Source organism: Schistocerca americana, chromosome 2 (genome assembly GCF_021461395.2).
Source record: "Schistocerca americana isolate TAMUIC-IGC-003095 chromosome 2, iqSchAmer2.1, whole genome shotgun sequence".
Lineage (NCBI taxonomy): Eukaryota > Metazoa > Arthropoda > Insecta > Orthoptera > Acrididae > Schistocerca > Schistocerca americana.
This window is the reverse complement of record NC_060120.1, coordinates 686,591,983-686,610,780: the sequence shown is the minus strand read 5'-3', so window position 1 is coordinate 686,610,780 and position 18,798 is coordinate 686,591,983. Positions and strand designations below refer to the sequence as shown.

The following is an 18,798-nucleotide window of genomic DNA, read 5'->3' as shown; positions in this document are numbered from 1 at the left end:
AGATCAGGGATGCTTTTGACCGCCATCCTCCTACATGTGTCCCAGGAATTTCCTTGAATAATGATATCTTCATCAGCCTGGTCTGTCACAGAGCACTTTGCTCGACATTTTGCCCAGGCCTCAGTGTTGGTCCACCATCTGCCCGTGCTCTATCTTCTCAAACACTGTGTTTCTGTTTATGTTTTGTTTCACAATGCCTTGAGGCTTATAATGCCCAGTTTACCAAGTGGAAATTCGGTAGCACACTTGCTCTCTGTCCCTAGATGGCTCATGGATTGGTCTGTGTGCACAACCAAGTGCTTGAACACTTATCAGGGACTAGCTAATGTCATATACTTGCCCATTTTAACTGTATCTACAATGAGGGGGAACACTCTTCCCAGTGGTGAGAAATGGGTTGTTATTCCAGGTTTGAAATTGAGTAAACTGCCATTTCAGATAGACAGCTATCATCAAATCTGTTTAACTAATGTCTTCTGCAAGTTACTTGAATGTATGGCGAGTCAAAGGCTGTATTGGTTCGTTGAATCCCGGGACATTGTGGCTTCGACCAGGGTGTCCTTTGCCGAGGCCACTCAACTGCAGATAATGTGATCCACCTGGAATTTGCCAGCCAAACATCTTTTGCTTGGCATCTTTTGTTGGAGTTTTCTTCAATCTGCATAAAGTTTAAGTTACCAAAGATGCCACCATATGCTTGCCACCTTACATGCGTGGGACCTCTGTGGCTCACTCCTGATTTTTATTTGGAACTTCCTTCCATGCTGCACTTTTAAGGTAGAGGCTGGTGTTTCCTGTGGCACCTCCACTCTGCAGAAAAATGGGGTTCCACAGGGTTCTGTTTTGAGGGTCTGTCTCTTTAGTGGCTATCAGTGGCCTGGTGGTGGCTGCAGGGCCTACAGTGTTCCCCTCGTAGTATGCTGATGATGATTTTCTTTGTCCATGAAGGGAATTGCTGAATGTAGACTGCAAGGAGCAATGCACGGAGTGAAGTCTTTGGCTGTCAGTAATGGCTTCCATTTTTCTGCTGCCAAGACCAGTGTGAGGCATTTCTGTCATCGCCATACAAACCATCCCCATCCGGACCTTGCTGCCCAGTATCTCAATGTGGTGGGTTCTCATCATTTTTTGGGACTGGTCTTTGATGCCTGGTTGACATGACTTCTGCATCTTCATCAACTAAACGGTACATTTGGATGGCACCTCAATGCTCTTCAATGCCTCAGCCACACCAACTGGGGCATAGATTGCTATACTCCGTTAAGACTCTACAGAGCATTGGCTCATTCCCTTCTGGATTACACATATGGCTCAGCATCACCTTCGAAATTACAATTGCGGGACCATATAGTCTATTGTGGGGTATCACTGGCAACTGGTACCTTTCAGACTTGCCCAGACAACAGCCTCCTACCGGAGGCAGGGGTTCCATCATTGTGGTTTCTGTGCAGTTGATCGCTTACGCATTGTGTGTCCACTGCTCCCTGGAGTACCCAAACTACCATCTGGTCTTTCCAGATACAAAGATCCACCTCCTGCAGTGGCAGCCCAGGTCATTTTTTTTTCTAAACGCTATCTTTACCGTCTACCACTTCTCCTCTTGGCCCGTTCATGTACATCTTCATGGTGCCTCCCCTGTCTGCAGCTCTTGCTTGACATGTCACAAAGTCCGAAAGAGTCGGTTCATCCTGAAGCCCTCCGTCACCAATTACTCTCAATTCTCAGCATTTTTCATGGTTCAGAAGTTGTCTATACTGATGGCTCAATAGTTGTCAGTTACCCTGGCTTTGCTTACATTCGTGTGAGATGTAACGAAGTCCACTCCTTGGCAGATGGCTGCAGTTTTTTCACTGTGGAGTTCATGGCTATCTCTCGTGCTCTTAAGTGTGTCCGTTCCTGCACCAGTGAGTGCTTCCCCATCTGTAGCAACCCTTTGAGCAGTTTACAAGCTCTTTATCAGTGTTACGTTTGCCATCCCTTGTTCCTGGCTATCCGGGCTTCTTTTTTTGCCCTCTAGCAGTGTGGATGCTTGGTGGTCTACGTCTGGACACTTACGTTAGTATCTCGAGGAATGAACTCTCAGACAGGCTGGCCAAATCGGCTACCAGCAAGCCACTTTCTGATCAGTATTCCAGCAGGGTGAATATGCGAACAAGGGCAAAAAATTCCTGATCTCCCGGTTAAAAATAAATTTGCTCCTGGGTGAAAATACACTTTTTCCATGTTAAGTGACAGTATACTTTCCGTCGGAACGGTAAAACTTATCAATCCTTTGAATGGATATGGTTTTATACAGCAGCATAGAATTTCTCAGCACTTTAGAAAACAAAACTCAGGGGGAAAAACAAGTTTTGGAAAGATCTTTGATGTGTAGCAACATGTACATTGCATATTTTCGTATTACGAAAGTATGAATTCAAATTCCACCAACAGGAAAAGTTAATGGTTTAAGTTAATATACAAGGGCAGTTCAATAAGTAATGCAACACATTTTTTTTCTGAAACAGGGGTTGTTTTATTCAGCATTGAAATACACCAGGTTATTCCCCAATCTTTTAGCTTCACAACACTATTTTTCAACGTAATCTCCATTCAATGCTACGGCCTTACGCCACCTTGAAATGAAATGAGGGCCTGTATGCCTGCACGGTACCATTCCACTGGTCGATGTCGGAGCCAACGTCGTACTGCATCAATAACTTCATCATCCGCGTAGTGCCTCCCACGGATTGCGTCCTTCATTGGGCCAAACATATGGAAATCCGATGAGAGATCGGGTCTGTAGGGTGCATGAGGAAGAACAGTCCACTGAAGTTTTGTGAGCTCCTCTCGGGTGCGAAGACTTGTGTGAGGTCTTGCGTTGTCATGAAGAAGGAGAAGTTCGTTCAGATTTTTGTGCCTACGAACACACTGAAGTCGTTTCTTCAATTTCTGAAGAGTAGCACAATACACTTCAGAGTTGATCGTTTGACCATGGGGAGGGACATCGAACAGAATAACCCCTTCAGCGTCCCAGAAGACTGTAACCATGACTTTACCGGCTGAGGGTATGGCTTTAAACTTTTTCTTGGTAGGGGAGTGGGTGTGGCGCCACTCCATTGATTGCCGTTTTGTTTCAGGTTCGAAGTGATGAACCCATGTTTCATCGCCTGTAACAATCTTTGACAAGAAATTGTCACCCTCAGCCACATGACGAGCAAGCAGTTCTGCACAGATGGTTCTCCTTTGCTCTTTATGGTGTTCGGTTAGACAACGAGGGACCCAGCGGGAACAAACCTTTGAATATCCCAACTGGTGAACAATTGTGACAGCACTACCAACAGAGATGTCAAGTTGAGCACCGAGTTGTTTGATGGTGATCCGTCGATCATCTCGAACGAGTGTGTTCGCACGCTCCGCCATTGCAGGAGTCACAGCTGTGCATGGCTGGCCCGCACGCGGGAGATCAGACAGTCTTGCTTGACCTTGCGGTGATGATGACACACGCTTTGCCCAACGACTCACCGTGCTTTTGTCCACTGCCAGATCACCGTAGACATTCTGCAAGCACCTATGAATATCTGAGATGCCCTGGTTTTCCACCAAAAGAAACTCGATCACTGCCCGTTGTTTGCAACGCACATCCGTTACAGACGCCATTTTAACAGCTCCGTACAGCGCTGCCACCTGTCGGAAGTCAATGAAACTATACGAGACGAAGCGGGAATGTTTGAAAACATTCCACAAGAAATTTCCGGTTTTTTCAACCAAAATTGGCCGAGAAAAAAAATGTGTTGCATTACTTATTGAACTGCCCTCGTACATAGTATTGCTACAAGAAAAGAAAAGAAAAGCTTTTTCGTATAATATTCATCAGGAAGATTAATAAGATACAAGAGAAGCTAAGCTTTCACATATAATGTTGATCTGTTCAGCACATGTTACGCTTTAAGGTAAATTACACAAAACGCCAGTAAAAGTTTTAATACCGACATAAATCTCTGATCTTCTGGGCTCGAAATTCTTCTAAATGGCTAGTCATCAAAGAGTTGATTTTTAAATGAGAGCAAGTGCCCTGTGATTTAAGAAATTCATCGTACATTCGTGCACATTGTTCATCTTGCATGAAAGGAAATTTACTTTGAAAATAACGTTTTTCGAACCCCAATTCGCAATATTTTCCCGCGACTTGTTACATTCATTTCATCAGTTGCCAGAGAGTGCCAGATAAGAGGCGTGCTTGTGCAGCTACGGTGATATAGGAAGCTCTTATGTTAATATGTGTAAAACATTAAAAAATCTTACTTACATTATGTCATAAAAGAAACAAGACATCTTAGGATACTTCAAGAGCATCGGAATTTCGTGAACCATACTAAAATGCATAGTTTGCCTTAAAGCGCACGTTTGTATGTCCATATTCCCAATGACGTAGGCCTCGACCTGATATTAAGCTTTTCGGTGTGATTTTCGGGACTTAAATTTTCTCGGAGTACCATACTGTATTATCTCGTGCTTGGTTCTTTATTATGGCATAATGCCATATGTGCTAGAACATGAAAACGTGCCCTTGAAATGCAGTGAACAGTTGAAACTAGCCAATAGTGTGGAATTAAACACTTTGTTTCAAATAAATTTACTGCCTCAGCAGGAAAGCTTAATAAAAGCCAAATTTCTTTAGCAAACCAACAAAATAGCTTCATTCTGCAAGGCGATTAATGCTTGACTGTCGGAAAGGTGGAAATAAAATAAAATAAAATCTGAGACCAGTACCACATTTTAGCCTTCTGTAATTATGTGAATGTATTTTAATTCACTTGATAGCTCCCAGCCACAGAAATCCATCTTGTTTTCATGTGATGTTGGAGCAGTACACGAAGAGGAAACAGAAAAATCAATAAACATAAACACGGGTCTCATGGAGACCACCCCGCACCGCAATATAACTTGGACTGCTCTGCGCATCAGAACGTCAAATATTAAAGACTTTTCAAAAATAAGTTCATTTTGTAGTGCACATCTTTCTGAAGAGTCTGATGCATAAAACATATATCTTCGAGGAAATGTAAGACATGTTATTTGGTCTTAAGTGTGCCGAAGTGCAATGCCACGCCTCTTCAAACAACATTCTTATACCACATGTCTCTGTATTTCGCTCTGTGGAACTCGAACATGCGTATTTTGTAATGGATGCCATCAAACTATTTCAGGACAGTGGAAATTAAAAAATCCTGTAGTGCCTCTCCTGCTCCCAGTTGTCCAGTTTGACATTTGCCCCGTTTAAAAATATAAAAAAATTTAAAAATTGCAGTTAATACTGTGTGGGATTATTTGTAACCGGGAGAACAAGAACTCTTCAGAAAATCTGGACTCTTTATTGCCTATTATCTAAATTGCTCTACTGTGTGACATAAAATTAAATATAGGATACCTAAAGCCAGTATAGACAAGACACAGGCAGACAGTACACATTTCTTCAGTCCTTAGGTCCTAGGGATTTTTCTCTCTAATCTTGCTACAACTGTACATGGCATGCTTTCCTTTCTGCAAAAGAACTATTACTCATCTAATACCGAAAAAGCTGTTAATACAAATAGTACCAAAGACTGGTGTGGTTTCTCGATCTGATTATGTCTATTTTGTCACTATCTGCTAGATAACAGAAAATAGGCCTTTCTAACATTGCAGCAATTGTAACACACACCAAATAAGCGAGGCTGTTTTGGCAATAACGACCATTTTTATGGTACGACAATATAATTCACGGAGTACCTATTTGGCCTACTACAATCAAAAGGAAATAGTTTCACATTTCATTCATACGCTCCAGTTTCTCATGCACGAGACCGAAAAGTAGTAGAACGAAATTTTTGTATAAATTTGGAATCTTCATATTCTTCCATAATTTGTGTGATGTCCCCGTTTCTTCTCCTTACTAGTTCTAACAAACAATATTGTCATCACTAATTCTGTAACTATTCCTACCATTGTCAAAACTCATTCTCCGGTTAACTTTACTAACCCTGCCACAATCACCGGTTAAGTTATACAGTGATTATTCTCCAGTTAGGTGTTAGTAGGTGTTTGTGCAATGCGTTTTCCGCGCTACTCCCAGAATGGAACTTAAGTGACTGCTAGCTGGGGACTACAACTAGCCCTGTCTAGTGTTGCAATCTGGCCAAAAATTTTGTCATTTCACTTTCTTGGATACACCTTGAAGATAATACATAATCTTTCTACCTGTTATTCCTGTTAGTCGTGTATTTCTACTCAGATAGTCTGAATCTATGGATTTCACTAGTAATTATAACATTGCTGAGCATTTGCAAACCAAATCAATCGCATAAACAAGCAGCAGTTGGCATTCACTGGTTTGGCTTTATTCCGCTCAGCTTGTATAGCCCCATTCCGTTTTGTCTGCAGGAAAATTCATTTCTAGATGCGACGAGGATAGCCTTGGCAGAGACATCATGCACGCATTCAAAAATCAACTTATAATTCATTCAGAAATCAACTTAGACTGTGTTCAAAAATGTCCAAAACCAGCAGGGGGTGTGTTCCACAATCATTGAATAATCGATAGTCCTACGTGCGCTGGATGCTAGGTGCTTTGTGAAACAGTTTTTTTCCTCAAGAATATGAATTTTCCCCTCCCCCCGAAATTGCCACCTGGTTCAGATACTGCAGTTTGCCGCCCTCCCTCCACTAGAGCTGGGCCTGCTGCACACGTGTGAATCTGGCTGCTTGGACGTGCCAGTAACATTTTTCCGGGTACCCCATGTGGCTGGTTGCTGCTACTGCTGCTTACACAGCCAACAGCCACACTTCTGTAGCCAGAAGAGGGAGAAGGTGTACTCATACGCGACTCCACTGCGCGTGTAGATGAGCCCACTCATATCTGCTTGAATGAATCTAATGTAAACAGTTGTGACGTCACACTCATTGGAGGCAAATTGTTGTTATGAAGCATTGCATAGTCTAGGAAGACACATTTTGCTGTTGGCAGATGCTTGTATGTGCACTGTGCTATTTTATATGGCACGTTCATGTTTTAATGCTGCAGTATTATTCTGCAGTAGTGGGATACAGTAATATCCTTTGTTAGCGTATCAGTTCTTACCAGTCGAAATTACAAAAATATAACTGAAAACTAAAACAACGAAAAATTTCTGGAATTCTAAAAGATTCCCCGGATGAAAAAATTCCCAGGTTTTTCACGGATCTCCTGGTTGTTCCAGGTCGTATACACGTCCAGAATCATATTGTTAATCGCCGTGAAGTTCTGAGGAGTTGGAATCTGGAATATATGCATTGGCCATACTTGGCTGACTCATGGTTGTCTCCTCCATTGTGAGGATCCACCTCAATGTTGTGGCATTGCCCATTTGACAGTTGTTCACATTTTGCTGGACTATCCTAACCCAGGCGCCTTGCAGTGGAATCTTCTGACTCGCTACCTATGATGTTAGCGGACGATGGGACGATGCCTCAGTAGCTGATCTGGTTTTACAGTTTATTCATTAAGGGGATTTTTTTTATCCCCCCCCCCCTCTCTCTCTCTCTCTCTCTCTCTCTCTCTCTCTCTCTCTCTCTCTCTCTCTCTCTCTCTCTCTCTCTCTCTCTGAGGGAACCCCAGCCATGTCAGCCCATCGAGGGACTGGCAGGACTCCCTGTTGCCCCCACTGCCCTGAAGAGGCAGTGGCTGTCTGGGCCATCACACTTCGTGCCAACAGTTTATTTTGAACTATTGCTCAATCATCTGTTTTTAAGAATGTGTCAGTGAGTTGAAATTTTATGTTTGTTAGTTAGTATGTGTTTTTCATATTTTATAATGCAACGTTATTTGGTACCTAGCTGACGTATTCAGTAAGAACTAACTAACTGCCTGCTTACCTCTCTTAAAAACAACTATTATATATTAACATGCTTATTTTTATCAGTAATTTCAACATTGATAGAACCGATAGAAGTAGAAGACTGCTTTCAGTATTAAGCAAATGTTACTTTTCAATGTTGAACTGTGCTCTTATGCTGTGACAAGTTCCGTCAAAATTGGTCAACTCAGTGGCAGTGGATTAATACTACTACACTAGAAATCAAAAATGCCAATGTTCATGTGTGGCCTCGTAGAAAATTAACTGCAGAAATGTTTTGAGCTATAAAAGAAGCTGATAAAGAGGTATGTGGACCCAAAATAAATCCACCACCAATTCAATATACACACAAACTATAGAAATTTTTATCATTGATATTGTTACTTTTGTGTCGGGCCTCGTACATACCGTTCTACAGCTAAGTGAGAACACTTCTGTGGTAACTGCTCATCCTTTGCTACAGAGTTCATAAATTTTAATGAAAATTTTCACTACATAACATGACACATCCAATAATTTCTCAGGAACATGAAAAGTTTTGTTTCTTTCGTGTATTTTTTGTGTAATGTCTCTTTGTAAAAAAACTATCTTAATTATTCTCTTACTGGCTGAGCTATCCAGGAATGACTCAAAACCTGTCGTTAAATCTTCAATTCTGCCAGGATCTCTCCCCGTATTTGCAAAACCCCTAGAAAAGATCTGTTGCATACCTTGATATACTAGCAGCCCTGGAAGAAAGTTATTAGTTGAAATTTGCTTAGTCACAGTCACTGGGGTATTTCCAAAATGAATTTTTCATGCTAGACAAGCAGTTTTAATCTAGCAAAACGTTTGTTGCTGGCACATACCTGCTGCAGAGAGAATGATTACTGTTATGGTTAGTGTAATGCAGTTTTCAGCTGTGGTTTAATTGTGCTGCTTTTTTTTTTATTTCAGGTCAATCTCTATTTATCTAGATACAGTGAACATCTTCATACGAATTGCTATGATTCTAGCTGGTTCAGGAAGCAACAGAAGGAAATAATGAAGATCAAACTAAATTCTATGTAAAATAATCTTTGTAATTGATTTAAATTGGTACTTCATTTCCTTAAGTTATTGTGTAACTTCTTATTACCTAATAAAAACTTAAAAATTGCAACAGGACAATTCAAACTGTAATATTATTTTGGTTGTTAGTAAATTAGAAACCCTTTTATTATATGCTTAAAAAAAGCTAAGAATGACAAGATAAGAATTATTTTGTGGTTATTTAGGATGAACTACAGAAATACTTTATTACAGATTTTGTTTAATTTTTTTTTTTCCTATTACCTTTTCCCGTTTGTTAAAAGTATTATAAAATTTGATTTATAGATTTATCTAGTCTGCACTTGAAGTGTTGGCTACCGCTACAGTATTTGGTGAATTAAGTCAACAATATAATCAGGTTTTAACAGTTGTTATAATGTCAATAATGAATGTGTGTCAATACATGTTTTGTCACTCTTTCTTGGCAGTCTTTTGACACTTTGTTCCCCAGACAGTTGTATTCTTAAATTTTTCATTTTGTAGACAGTCTACATGTTCTATCCTTTGTCACCTTCCCTCTTTAACCTTCTGTAGTTTGTCTGTTATGACAGTGAACCCTTTTTAGATAAGATGGATTTTCAGAAGATTCTGAATAATGTGTACATGTGCCTATTGGTTGAAAAATTGTATTTGATCCCAAAAATTAATCATGTGTCAATTCCAGCAATTTAATTTTTTTTCTTTGGAGCTGGTGCTGTGCACACCCCGAGAGTTGGCCTCTTAATCCATTGGCTACCATGAGCATCATACTTGTCAGTGTGCCTGCCAGTTCATCTTAACAAAAAAAAAAAAAAAAAATTTGGAAAACGAATAAAATTATTTTACCTCATCCTTATTTGTACAAGACTCTACAGGATAACATTCTGAAGGGAAAAATCTACCATGCAGATAAATCATATCTCAGTACAACATGCAAACTTGGCACCGTGAGGATGCTGACTGCTGCAGATTAGTCATCTCTCAATGAGAATTAGATGTAAGAAACTTATGAACTATAGTTGTACTACAAATGAAAATAAAGGAAAGCTATCACTTGTATTGTACAAAATTTATTGGAATAGGCAAATAGAATTGAGGATGCAGGTGTGTACGGTAAGTACATGTTTAAATACAAAGATGGGCAGAGCTGTCCTAGGTGTCCTAGTTAGTAATCACCAAAAACGTTAGTTTTTTAAGCTTTAGATATTCCATGAGGTTCAGAAATCTTCACAAAACATTCTTGGCATATCTTTCTGACTTTTCCCACTATCTTTTCCTTATGTAACTGTAGGGCAATGGCCTGTTCTATTTCCTGATGTTGGATCATGAGATTGTGGTAAACTTTGTTGGCTCCTGGAGAATGTTGAACAAGTTAGTGTATCCGATTTCCTGTATACTCGATAACAAAATGTGAACAATGTATAATACTCCATAATTCTAGAGCAAGTAGAACTCTAAGAAGCTATAGCTGCAGTAAAGGCTAATCTGATAACAGTGAAGAAGAAGCAAGAGTCAATTTAGAAGAGGCACAGGATCCAGTATTTATCATCAGTGTTCTGCCTAAAGGCAGGTTTTCACATGGTAGTTCGCCAGGCTGTCTGGTCTTCTGCCATCCTCTTCAGGTCTGCATAATTTCCTCTTCCCTTTGTTGTGTATCACCTTGTATCTCCTTCTTCCTCTGTCTTCTCTCACAAACCAATCCTTCCAAAGCATCTACTAGCAAGCACTCCCTTCTCAATGAATGTCCCAACCAGTTCTTTTTCCTTTCTCTTACAACCTTCAGCAGACATCTTCTCTCACCAACCCTTTCCAATACTCTTTCATTACTCACTCTTTCCATTCAGCCTATTCTCTCCATTCTCCTCCACATCCACATCTCAAATGATTCTAACCTTTTTTCATCCGCTCGTCTCAGTGTTCATGTTTCTGCCCTATATAGTGCCACACTCCAGACAAAATGTTTGTCAAGACTTTTCCTTAGTCCTTTATCTAATTTGCCACATAAGTCTCATCTTTCTGTTGAATGCCTCCTTCGCTATGGCAATTCGGGTTTTCACCTCCTGGTGACATCTCAAGTCTTCAGTTATTGTGCTTCCGAGATATTTAAATTGACTTACTTGGTTAATGGTAGATTGTCCTATTTTAATATTGGACCGTCTGTGTCTTGTACTGATGATCATACTCTGTTTTTGCTGTGTTTATTTGCATCCCATATTCCACACAAGCTTCATTCAGATCTTTGAGCACGTTATTCACTGTCCGCTCACTTTCTGCCACTAATACCATGTCGTCTGCAAATCTTATACATTCTATTCTCTTCCCACCAATACATATTCCTCTTTTCCCATCTAAACTTTTCGCAATAATCTCTTCAAGGTATACGTTAAACAGCAGTGGGGAAAGGAAACAACCTTGTATAACACCTCGTCCAATGATGCTTCCTTCTGACATTTCATTTCCAATCCTTATCCTTACTTTCTGGTGTAAATATAGATTCTGTATCAGTCGTCTCTCTTTCCAATCTACTCCTTTCCTCTTCAAGATATACATCAGCTTGTGCCACTGAACTCTGTCAAGAGCCTTTTCTAAATCTATAAAAACAGCAAAGATTTCTCTACCCTTTTCCATATATCTTTCCCCTATAGTTCTTAGCAGGCCAATAGCATCTCTTGTTCCTTTTCCGCTACTAAATCCGAACTGCTCCTCTGCAATCCCTCTATCTAGCTTGCCATATAACCTCCTGTTCAACACTCTCAGCTAGACTTTATTTAGCTGCATGAGAAATTAGACTGATGGTCCGTTGCTCTTCACATTTTTTAGTATTTCTCTTTTTCTGTATTGGTATCCTAACTGTTGCAGCGAAGTCCTCAGGCCATTCCCCTTTGTCATACATCTCGTTACAGTATTAGTCAGAATTTAAAAGAGCTTTGGAGGACTCAATATCATATAAAGCAGAATGAATAGATAACATTCCATAGAATTTCTAAAATTATTGGAAGAAGTGGCAACAAAACAACTATTCACGTTGATGTGTAGAATGTTTAAGTCTGGTGACATACCATCTGACTTCCGAAAAAATATCATCCGCACAATTCCAAAGACCGCTAGAGCTGCCAAGTGCGAGAATTATCACACAATCCTCTTAACAGCTCATGCATCCAATTTGCTGACAAGAATAATGTACAGAAGAATGGAAAATAAAGTTGAGGACGTGTGCAAGATGATGATTAGATTGGCTTTAGAAAAGGCAGAGGCATGAGAGAGGCAATTCTCACATGGTGGTTAATAATGGAAGCAAGACTAAAAAAAAACTAAGACTCATTTATAGGATTTGTTGACCTGGAAAAAGTATTCGCCCATGTAAAATGATGCAAGATGTTCAAAATTCTGGGAAAAATGGAGGTAAACCATAGGGAGGAACGGGTAATATACAATATGTACAAGAACAAAGAGGGAATAGTAAGAGTGAATAACCATGAACAAAGTGCTCGGGCTAAAAGAGGTGTAAGACAGGGATTTAGTCTTTCATCCCTAATGTTCAATTTGTACATTGAAAAAGCAATGATGGAAAATATAAGAAAGTTTTAGGGGTGGAATTAAAATTAAAGGAGGAAAGGTTATCGATTATATGATTTGCTGATCACATCGCTATCCTGAACAAAAGCAAAGAAGAATTACATGATCTCCTGAATGGAATGAACAATCTAATGAATACAGAATATGGATTGAGAGTAAATCTAAGAAGGATGAAAGCAATAAGTTGCAGAAATGAGAACAGCAAGAAACTTAATGCCAGGATTGACGGTCACGAAGTAGATGAAGTTAAGGAATTCTGCTACCTAAGCAGCAAACTAACCAATGATGGGCGAAGTAAGGACGACATCAAAAGCAGACTAGCAATTGCAAAAAAGGGGATTCCTGGCAAAGAGAAGTCTACTGGTATCAAACGTAGGCCTTACTTTGAGGAACAAATTTCTGAGAATGTATGTCTGGAGTACAGCATTGTATGGTAGTGAAACATGGACTGTGGGGGAAAACCAGGACAGAAGAGAATCAAAGCATTTGAGATGTGGCGCTACAGACAAATGTTGAATATTAGCTGGACTGATAAGGTAAGAAATGAGGTGCTGCGCAGAATTGGTGAGAAAAGGAATATGTGGAAAATACTGATACGGAGTAGGGACAGATTATAGGATACCTGTTAAGATATGGGGGAATGACTTCCATGATACTAGAGGGAGCTGTAGAGGACAAGAACTGTAGAGAAACACATGGATTGGAATACATCCAGCAAATACAGGACATAGGTTGCAAGTGCTACTCTGATATGAAGGGGTTTGCACAGGAAAGGAATTCATGGCAGGCTGCATCAAACCAGCCAACAACTGATGATTCAAAAAAAAAAAAAAAAAAAAAAAGTGTGTGTAACTTGTTTGCAGGGACAGATAGTGGAAGATTAAGATAATTTAGCAAATACCTTTCAAAGATCTTGAGCATAACACATATAATCACAACTTATGGAAATAATCAACCCCAAGTGACCTCACACTATAATACTATATAAAATCTTGAACAATGGAAAATCCAGGATGGAATGTAACAATACTGTGAAAAGGAAAGTTGCCCCTCACCATATAGCGGAGCTGCGACTGTTTCAGGCATTGTCTGAGACTGCAGTCATATGTGTGAGTTGCATTCTCATGTGCGTGTATGCACGCGCGTCGCCTATTTTTGACGAAGGCCTTACGGGCCAAAAGCTTCATTTATTTGTGACAGTCTTTTTATTGTGCCTATCTGCGACTCAGCATCTCCACTATATGGTGAGTAGCAACTTTCCTTTTCATAATATTATGTAAAATCTTGCCTTGATAACAACAACATTCAGTGAAGAGGGTTTCTTCAGGTATGCCATATCCTGCTCAAGTTGCATGATGTTTTGATAGATCTACATCTATGTGATTACTCTGCTATTCACAATAAAGTACCTGGAAGAGGGTTCAATGAACCACCTTCAAGCTGTCTCTCTACTGTTCCACTCTCAAACGGCATGCAGGAAAAATGAGCACTTAAATTTTTCTGTGCGAGCCCTGATTTCTGTTATTTTATCATGATGATCATTTCTCCCTATGTAAGTGGATGCCAATGGAATGTTTTTGCAATCGGAGGAGAAAACTGGTAATTGAAATTTCATGAGAAGATCCCATCGCAACAAAAAACGCCTTTGTTTTAATGATTGCCATTCCAATTCACATATCATGTCTGTGGCACTATCTCCCCCATTTCGCGATAATACAAAATGAATTGCCCTTCTTTATCCTTTTTTGATGTCATCCGTCAGTCCAGCCCGATGCGGATCCCACAGCACACAGCAATACTCTAGTATAGGATGGACAAGTGTGGTATAAGCAGTCTCTTTAGTAGACCTGTTGCACCTTCTAAGCCAATGAATCACAGTCTTTGGTTTGCTCTACCCACAACAATATCTATGTGTTGGTGCAATTTAGGTTATTGGTAATCGTAATCCCTAAGTATTTAGTTGAATTTACAGCATTCAGATTTGTGTGACTTATCGCGTAATCGATATTTAGCGGATTTCTTTTAGTACTCATGTGAATAACTGTACGCCATACAGATACCTTAACTATATCATTTTGCAATTCGTTTTGGTCATATGATGACTTTACAAGACGGTAAATTACAGCATCATCTGCGAACAATCCAAGACGGCTACTCAGATTGTCTCCTATAGATCAGGAACAATATAGGGCCTATAACATTTCCTTGTGGAACGCCCGATATTACTTCTGTTTTACTCGATGACTTTCCATCTGTTACTACGAATTGTGACCTATCTGACAGGAAATCACGAATCCAATCGCACAATTGAGGCTATATTCCATAAGCACACAGTTTGGTTAGAAGATGCTTGTGAGGAATGGTGTCGAAAGCCTTCTGGAAATCTAAAAATATAGAATCAATTTGACATCCCCTACGATAGCACTCATTACTTCATGAGTATAAAGAGCGAGTTGTGTTTCACAAGAGCTATGTTTTCTGAATCCATGTTGACTATGTGTCAATATTCATAATTTTCGAACACAGTATATGTTCCAAAACCCTACTGTAAATCAACACTAGTGACATGGGCCTATAGTTTAGTGGATTACGCCTACTTCCCTCTTTGGGTATTGGTGTGACTTGAGCAATTTTCCAGTCTTTAGGTATGGATCTTTCTGCGAGTGAGCTATTGTATGTAATTGCTAAATATGGGCCTATTTTATCAGCATACTCTGAGAGGAACCTTGACTGGTATACAATCTGGACCGGAGGCCTTGCCTTTATGAAGTGATTTAAGCTGCTCTGCTACACCGAGGATATCTACTTCTATGTTTCTCATCTTGGCAGTTGTTTGTGACTGGAATTCAGGCCGGCCGGAGTGGCCAAGCAGTTCTAGGCGCTACAGTCTGGAACCGCTACGGTCGCAGGTTCAAATCCTGCCTCGGGCATGGATGTGTGTGTTGTCCTTAGGTTAGTTAGGTTTAATTAGTTCTAAGTTCTAGGGGACTGATGACCTTAGAAGTTAAGTCCCACAGTGTTCAGAGCCAGCCATTTGGAATTCAGGAATTTTTACTTCATCTTCTTAGGTGAAGGAGTTTTGGAAAACCGTGTTTAATAACTCTGTTTTAGTGGCACTGTCATCAGTGACTTCACCGTTGTTACCGTGCAGTGAAGGTCTTGATTGCGTCTTGCCACTGGTGTGCTTTATGTATGACCAGAATCTCTCTGGGTTTTCTGTCAGATTTCAGGACAGAGTTTCGTTGTGGAAATTGTTAAAAGTATCTCACATTGAAGTACGCGGTTTATTTTGAAATTCCGCAAAACCTTGCCAGTTTTGGGGATTTTGGATTCTTTTAAATTTGGCATGCTTTTTTCGCTACTTCTGCAACAGCGATCTGACCCATTTTGTGTACCATGGGGCATCAGTACTATGTGGTATAAATATCTCTCTCAATTGCTGCTGTTACTATATCCCTGAAACCATTCCACAACTTTTCTACACTTACATAATCAGATCGGAAGGAGTGAGGACTGTCTCTTAAAAATGCGATAAAAGCATTTGTATCTGCTTTTTTAAATAGATATATTTTGCGTGTCTTTTTGATGGTTTTTGGTGCTATGATAGAAAGCCTAGCAGCAACTGCCTTGTGGTTGCTAATCCCTGTATTCGTCACAATCTCACTATATGTCAAGGATTATTTGTTGCTAACAGGTCGAGTATGTTTTCGGAACCATTTACGCTTCGAGTGGGCTCATGAACTAGTTATTGAAAATAATTTTCTGAGAAAGCATTCAGTACAATTTCGGATGACGTTTTAGGCCTGCCACCTGCTTTAAATGTATAATTCTTCTAGAATATTGAGGGTAGATTGAAGTCACCACCGACTATAATTGTATGAGTGGGGTACATATATGAAATGAAATGAGGCTCAAGTTTTCTTTGAACTGTTCAGCAGCTATATCTTCTGAGTTGGGGGGTCGGTAAAATGATCCAAAGTTTAGTTGGATTCTCAAGTATAACCTCTACCCATACTTTTTCGCAGGAACTATCTACTTCAGTTTCACAATAAGGCAAAATCTTCTGACAGCAACAAATACTCCACCACCAACTGTATTTAATCTATCCTTTCTGAACACTGTTAGATTATTTGAAAAAATTTCGGCTGAACGTAGAGCCCCGCTACTCCAAAGAGTCTGACATTTTTTGTGGCATTAAGGTCAAGTGATGTACTGGTCCAGTCAAGATGCAGTAGTGTTCCTGAATGTATGTCATACTAAACATATATTTATTTGCGGTCTTGCATACTCGTCTTGAATATGTAGAAGGTAGGACTACGCTTAGTCACTAAGATTGTTTAAGTGTACATCCTGGGTCGCATTGAGGCTAATAAATTAAAAAGAGCTCTGAATCAAATTTAGCAGCTTAATATGTGTAATTTTCTTATGATCATAATAACATTCTAGCACTGAAGCAGAAAAGTGAAAAATAAAAAAAAGTGCTACATGGCTCAAAGACCGGTGGAAGATAGCAAAGCTTTATTTTAATTAATCTTCGTTCATTAACAATTGTCCCTGGGGTGGCATGATTGTTGATCTGTAATTCCCGGAAATGTCAAACCCTTTTATCCCCAGGAGGGGGAGTGCCATCCTGGTGAATGTAATTTATAATTTCTGTTTCTACAGCACTAGCTGAACATTTTTCACTCAGCATCAATACACACAATGATTTGGAATGTCATATTGGAGCGAGTCTCTCTTTATTCTCCAGTAATGATCATCACCTATGAGGATCTCAGTGGGAAAGTATTGTAATCGGATTATGGGATCAGTGACCTGTAGTATTGACATCTCTAGTGTAGTAATGTATGGCACAGTTAGGTGAGGTAGAAACCAGTGGCATGTCTCAAGTGCTGTGATGGATGACCTGAAGTTTTTGAAATACTCTGTATAGTGAATTGTAGCTACCCTGTGCTTATACGAAGCAGGTGATGGTGTTACCAAGGTGCTTATAGGTAAATGTCAACTTTGAGTTATTGGAGTTCCAGCTGCAGCTCTTTTATCAGGGATACTGCATTTAAGTTTATTGGGCTGCTGCCATCTGATACACATTTGCTTAATTTTCCCAGACTGGTAGGACCTTTTGTAATCCATATTCATGCAGTTTTTCTGTCTAGGTGAGCAATTTTTATTTGAACAAATTGGAATCATATTCTTTCTTAGTATATATATATATATATATATATATATATATATAGAATATGATTCCAATTTGTTCAAATAAAAATTGCTCACCTAGACAGAAAAACTGCATGTATATATATATATATATATATATATATATATATATATATATATATATATATATATATATATAAAAAACATGATGTGACTTACCAAACGAAAGCACTGGCAGGTTGATAGATACACAAACATACACACACACAATTCAAGCTTTCGCAACCAACGGTTGCTTCATCAGGAAAGAGGGAAGGAGAGGGAAAGACAAAAGGATGTGGGTTTTAAGGGAGAGGGTAAGGAGTCATTCCAATCCCGGGAGCGGAAAGACTTACCTTAGGGGGAAAAAAGGACAGGTATACACTCGCACACACACACACATACCCATCCGTGCATACACAGTCACAAGCAGACATTTGTAAACGCAAAGAGTTTGGGCAGAGATGTCAGTCGAGGCGGAAGTACAGAGGCAAAGCTGTTGTTGAATGACAGGTGAGGTACGAGCGGCGGCAACTTGAAATTAGTGGAGGTTGAGGTCTGGCGGATAACGAGAAGAGAGGATATATTGAAGAGCAAGTTTCCATCTCCAGAGTTCGGATAGGTTGGTGTTAGTGGGAAGTATCCAGATAACGCGGACGGTGTAACACTGTGCCAAGATGTGCTGGCCGTGCACCAAGGCATGTTTAGCCACAGGGTGATCCTCATTACCAACAAACACTGTCTGCCTGTGTCCATTCATGCGAATGGACAGTTTGTTGCTGGTCATTCCCACATAGAAAGCTATGTGGGAGTGGGCCTGAAGGTGAGGCCTTTGGATAGGACAGAGGTTCTTCCTAAAATTCACAAACCCAATCATCCCGGCCGCCCCATTGTAGCTGGTTACCAAGCCCCCACAGAACGTATCTCTGCCTACGTAGATCAACACCTTCAACCCATTACATGCAGTCTCCCATCCTTCATCAAAGACACCAACCACTTTCTCGAACGCCTCGAATCCTTACCCAATCTGTTACCCCCAGAAACCATCCTTGTAACCATTGATGCCACTTCCTTATACACAAATATTCCGCACGTCCAGGGCCTCGCTGCAATGGAGCACTTC

At 40.1% G+C, this 18,798-nt stretch overlaps 1 protein-coding gene across 3 annotated transcripts in view; it reads left to right on the top strand.

Annotated features, from left to right (window-relative positions):
- The window catches only part of LOC124595673 (growth hormone-inducible transmembrane protein-like), a 95,569-nt gene extending 86,567 nt beyond the window's left edge, over positions 1-9,002 (top strand). For all 3 annotated transcript variants that reach the window (XM_047134526.1, XM_047134525.1, XM_047134524.1), the window contains one exon: positions 8,790-9,002. In XM_047134526.1, the coding sequence (XP_046990482.1) occupies positions 8,790-8,877 (88 nt within the window). In that variant the 3' untranslated portion in view covers positions 8,878-9,002. The remainder of the gene's footprint in view (positions 1-8,789) is intronic.
- Positions 9,003-18,798: the final 9,796 nt, after the last annotated feature.